Source organism: Montipora capricornis, chromosome 11, assembly GCF_036669925.1.
Source record: "Montipora capricornis isolate CH-2021 chromosome 11, ASM3666992v2, whole genome shotgun sequence".
Classification (NCBI taxonomy): domain Eukaryota; kingdom Metazoa; phylum Cnidaria; class Anthozoa; order Scleractinia; family Acroporidae; genus Montipora; species Montipora capricornis.
The window spans coordinates 29,541,129-29,546,157 of record NC_090893.1 but is presented as its reverse complement, the minus strand read 5'-3'; the positions used below and the strand labels follow the sequence as shown (position 1 = coordinate 29,546,157).

Below are 5,029 nucleotides of genomic sequence, written 5' to 3'. Positions count from 1 at the left end.
AAGCGCTCTTATGCTTGCGCTTCCGTCCCTAGTGAAAAACAGGCTTAAGTCTTGTACAGCGTTGGATCAGACAAGATCGTGACCAGTCAAAATTGATCGAAGAGTATTTATGGAAATCATGAAAAGATGACAAAACAAAATACCTTTAAAATTTTCCATTTGAAACTAAAAATAATGATTTTTTTCCAGTGGACTTTTCCTCGTTTTTCGCTTGCTTTACGACCGGGTAGTTGCAGATTCTAGTACGAAGCTCATTGGAAAGGTATAAGGGAATCTTGGCTTTTTTAACAAGTTATGTTTCCCTAACATACGAGTTTGCAAAGCTGGCATCAATCATGCTATTTAAAAATTGAGTTTAAATGGTAAAAGAACTTGTTAAACTTAAGTTAAACCTCCAATTTTAAGCCTTTTGGCTTTGATAACGAGCCAGTTATTAGCCATCAAAAACTGATAAATTCTTGGGTGACAAATGCGCTACTGATCCTACCTATTCTTTGTAAAATCTCGAATTTTCAAAGCACCATTGCTCAGACCTTATGCAATGCACCTTCAATATTCATTACTTCATTCTCGGCTGAATGATTAGAAAATGTTAGCCTTTTTGTAAGCAAAAATATATCACATCTTAATGGAAAACATAAATGCGTCCGCTGATCAGTGGATCGGCTACTATTAGACTGCCACCACTGTTTATAGCAACGTAAGAGGGTGGGCCATTTTCGAAATACTGTTTCTTCAATTTAGTCAAAAACCTCCCGCCCAGGGTGAAGAGTTGCAGCCTATGGTTACCTCTATCACACACAATCAGTCGGTTGTACTTGTCTATAACTAGTCCCTCCGGACGATTAAACTGGCCATCATTGGACCCCTTACAGCCAATGTCATGTAAATACACTCCTGTTTTGTCAAATACCTTGACACAATGAGTAGAGATATAAGAAACAAAAAATTTGTGCTGGTGATAAATAGCGCAGAATGGGGATCCATCAAAGTCTGGGGCTCTGAAGGACTGGAGCAAGTCATTCCCGTCAGGGGAGAGGACCTTGATGTTCTTGTCCAAACTGTCAGTTATGATTATACGACCATCACTCGCAATGGAAAGGTGAATTGGGTGGCCAATATGTTTATCATTGATGTGTTTGATGAACTCACCCTTCTCACTGAATAGACGAAGCTTATTGTCGCTTTTCGGAATTAAAGTCAGGAGTTCTCCAGAGTCCGCAAATGCCACGGAATAAGGTTCACCATCAAGTTTTATCTCCCTTCGAAAGTTTCCTTCAGAGCTCAACAGTTGAATTCTGTTATTCCGCCCATCTGCAACAGCAATCGTTCCCGTTTTATGACTCACATCAATATCGTGAATGCCATCAAATTCTCCTTGTCCCTTCCCTATTGAACCAAACTGAAAGGCAAATTGATATTGATACTGATGAACCTGCACAATCCAAGGACTACCAGTCAGCTGCTGTCCATTCTCAACGATCTCCACTCTGTGTTGTCCAGCACACTGTGTTGTGTATGTTTCCGTGCATTTGCCGTCTTTGGTGTCTGTTTTTAGTTGATCACCTTCTGGAGTCAATAGGTCGACTTTGAATTCATCGTCTTGTTGATAACATTGAAATCCATCTGAATCTTTTGAAGCAATTACGAAATATGCCTCCTTTCTTTCCTCTACTTCTTTATTATTTTGACCTTCAGCGGAGCACTTTGAGGGATCAGTCTTTGTGACAACAACTCGATCCGTAAGATCCAATTTCTTTTCCACCAAGTAATGTAAATTTGGCGACCTGTAAAGATCGGGTTTTCGATCATTTAACAGTTCATTGCAGCGTCCGAGGATGGCGTGATTTGTTTGTAGAATTTCGGCGCTGATGTTTCTTTCTAAGATACTCTGGCCGCGTTCGACGCAGCTTTTCAGTTGAGCGGCAACCAGCTCGAAGTTTTCCAGTCGTGTTGTGTGATGTTTTTGTTCCGCCTCATAAATTTCGCGAAACTTGTCCTTCATTTTCTTCTCGTGCTCTCGCAAATCAAAAATCAAATTTTCGACAGTGTCTGTCATTTTCTTTTCTTCGTTCAAAATTTCAATTTTGTTTTTGTTTCTTAGGTCAGTTTGTTCCTTAATTTTATTCTCATACCTGACAATTTCCGCTTTCCCTTTGGCCACAGCGTCGGCTATTTGCATCTTTTGTTCTTGTGCAGCTTTCAGAATGTCTGTCATAGTGTGTCGATTATGACTCACTACAGTGCATTTGTGGCAAATCAGAACTTTACAGTCTTCGCAATAAAATTCTAGGGGTTGATCTTCATGATATTGTTGTGAACACATCACGGGTCTGTGGATCAAATCTTGCACATCTTGCGCTTGCAGTTTGTCGATCAAAACACTGGGATGACCCCTTGAAGCCTTCAAGCGTTGGTGAGCTTCAAAACAAGCTGCACACAGAAAATTCTGGCACACGAAACAGTAACATGTTGCCGTGTTGTTCTCGTCACAACTGTTGCATCTCTGAGACTGAATGCTGCCATCTTCTAGAGGGAGAACATCCACCAATCGGTTGCGATGAAACGAGGACGGCAAATAGTCGAAGGTGTCTGTTTCTGGAATTTGGAATGAAGTCTGGCAAACCGGGCATTTGATTGTTGTTTCTAGCTGTCTCCTTGCGAAGTTTGTATGTTTGTCAAGACACTCCAGACAGAATGAGTGAAGACATGGCAATGTCTTGGGATTTTTGACTGTTTCTATGCATAATGGGCATTCTGCTTCCTTTTTAAGTTTCTTTAAAGGCGGTTGAGCATCCATGAAGAAGCCAAGCCGCGCAAAATAATGTCGCGTGATATAATGACGTCACTGAAGTAATTATTTTAAACAAGAGATTTGATATTTTAGTGGTATACTATATTTCGGCTGGCGAAACCAGCCTCTTCAGGTACAATGAGAGTTTACTTTGGATTGCTTCTATGTACATATATATAGTAAATGGATGTTGACGTAATACTGGAAAAAATGTGATAAATGTGACGGAAAAATAACGAAAATGACTCTAAACAATAAATTAAAGTCTAATACGTTTCTTCGTGGATATTAAGACCGTTAGGATCAATTGCCCTGCCTTTTGAAATTAAAAAAGCTTCCCTGGTTTTACGGATCGAGTCTCTGTTAGAAAATATTTTTTCGATGGGAATAATTGCATGTTCTTAGAGATGTTGTGGGGAAAGGATACTAAAATTAATGTTCTGCGACTGTAGTAGGTTTGGATTTGGTGTCAGTTAGCGTTATCTTGAGTGTGACGGTGTTCATTAAAACGGTCTTTTAAACATCGTTTAGTTTCTCCTATGTACTGTAGATGGAATCTGTTACATTGAATCATGTATATAAGGTTTTTAGTTTCGAAAGTTATGTGGGAATTAATGGAGCGTGTTTCGCTAGTAGGGAAGAATGTGTAGTTGGTTAGTCCATGGAAAATGTAAGAACAGGTAGCACAGTTTTTGCCACAGCGAAAAGAACCGGAAGGAAGTGCGGAATTAGAATGAGTTACATTAGGGGACAGTTTAGCTGTTACCAGCAGGTCTCGAAGGTTAGGGGAGCGCCTGAAAGCCACAACAGGTAGATGTAGGAAAGCATTTCTGCAGCGGTCAGAGGAAAGAAGTAGATAGTAGTTTTTTTTTATTGTGTTGAAGATGGAAGGAAGTGATGGATTATAGGTCGTTATGAAAGGTATGCGTTCGGGTTTGTTTATCTGTTTAGGTTGTTGGGTATGCATGCGGGTAACGTCTGCGGCGCGTTGTATTTGTTTAGTAAGAAAGTCGCGTTTGTAAGTCGTGATTTAGAGTCATTCAGTTATTTTCCCGTTACTCTTAGTATTTGAATTCAAATTCGTTGTAACTGCCATGTTTTATCACATTTTTTCCAGTATTACGTCAACATCCATTTACTATATATATGCCGTACATAGAAGCAAACCAATGTAAACTCTCATTGTACCTGAAGAAGGCTGGTTTGGCCAGCCGTAATATAGTACACCACCAAAATATCAAATGTACGTTGTATCGGCTCTTGCTTAAAATATTTAGTTTCTTAACTTGTAATTACGCACATCAGATCAAGCCACTGATCCAACGTACACCGACAGAAAAATTGTCCACGGTTCTTTGCTTCAAAACTCTATCACTGAAGAGCAGGTGTATCAATCTGGAGTCACCCATAAAATCGCAAATGAGCGGCTTCCATGCCCCATCTTCATAGTTTCAAGTCACGTTCAAGCTTGTAGCACATATATTTTTTAGATATGTCCAGAAATGGAGGCAATCGCAAGAATAACCAAGGTTGTTTTCGTTATTCTTGTTCTGTTCTGCTTTTTTGTTATTTTGTTTTTATCATTCAATATGATTTTTTATTTTTGCGATTGCCTGCATTTCTGGACGTAAGTGATATTTTTTCGATACTCTGCAATTCACCAAATCTGTGGTTTTGAGGACAACGGGAGAATACAAATTAAATGTGAATATTTAAGTGTCCATTCCTAACCGCTCGACTGACCAATATATTTTTTGGACACTTCGCCCCACATTGTACGACCTCAGCGAGATGGAATAATTTTGCAAAAATTTACGATAGTGTAACGTTTTATATGGAGGTGACGTCTTCGACCACCTCGTAGATGTTAAAGTCATTTTAAAGAAGCCTCTGGCCTCAGGCACACAACTTAGAAATATTCGTACAACGGCGTTCTCCGAGTCGGAGTTATTTTCCGATTGAGTTTTTAGCAAAACTACACACTTTTCTCCGTTGTTATAACTTGACCTGAAAAGATAATTTTTGTTTGATGCCGGTGACTCGGGAATACTCGGAAAAATCCTAGTGCTCCTTTGCTGGAGTCGAGGTTACTATTGCCCCGCGCGGATGTATGGGTTAATGCGGCAATGCTGGGAGGAAGATCCCTCGGATAGAGCCCCGTTCTCCGAGATATGCTCACGGCTGAGAGAATGGGCCGGAGATTCAATAGCTGAGAACCATTAGTGGTAAAAAAAA

The 5,029-nt window shown here is 39.9% G+C and overlaps 1 protein-coding gene across 1 annotated transcript; it reads right to left on the bottom strand.

Annotated features, from left to right (window-relative positions):
- Positions 1 to 625: 625 nt before the first annotated feature.
- LOC138023319 (E3 ubiquitin-protein ligase TRIM71-like) lies at positions 626 to 2,800 on the bottom strand. Its single transcript, XM_068870331.1, has one exon. It carries the CDS (start codon positions 2,798 to 2,800, stop codon positions 626 to 628), a length of 2,175 nt encoding a protein of 724 aa, XP_068726432.1.
- Positions 2,801 to 5,029: the final 2,229 nt, after the last annotated feature.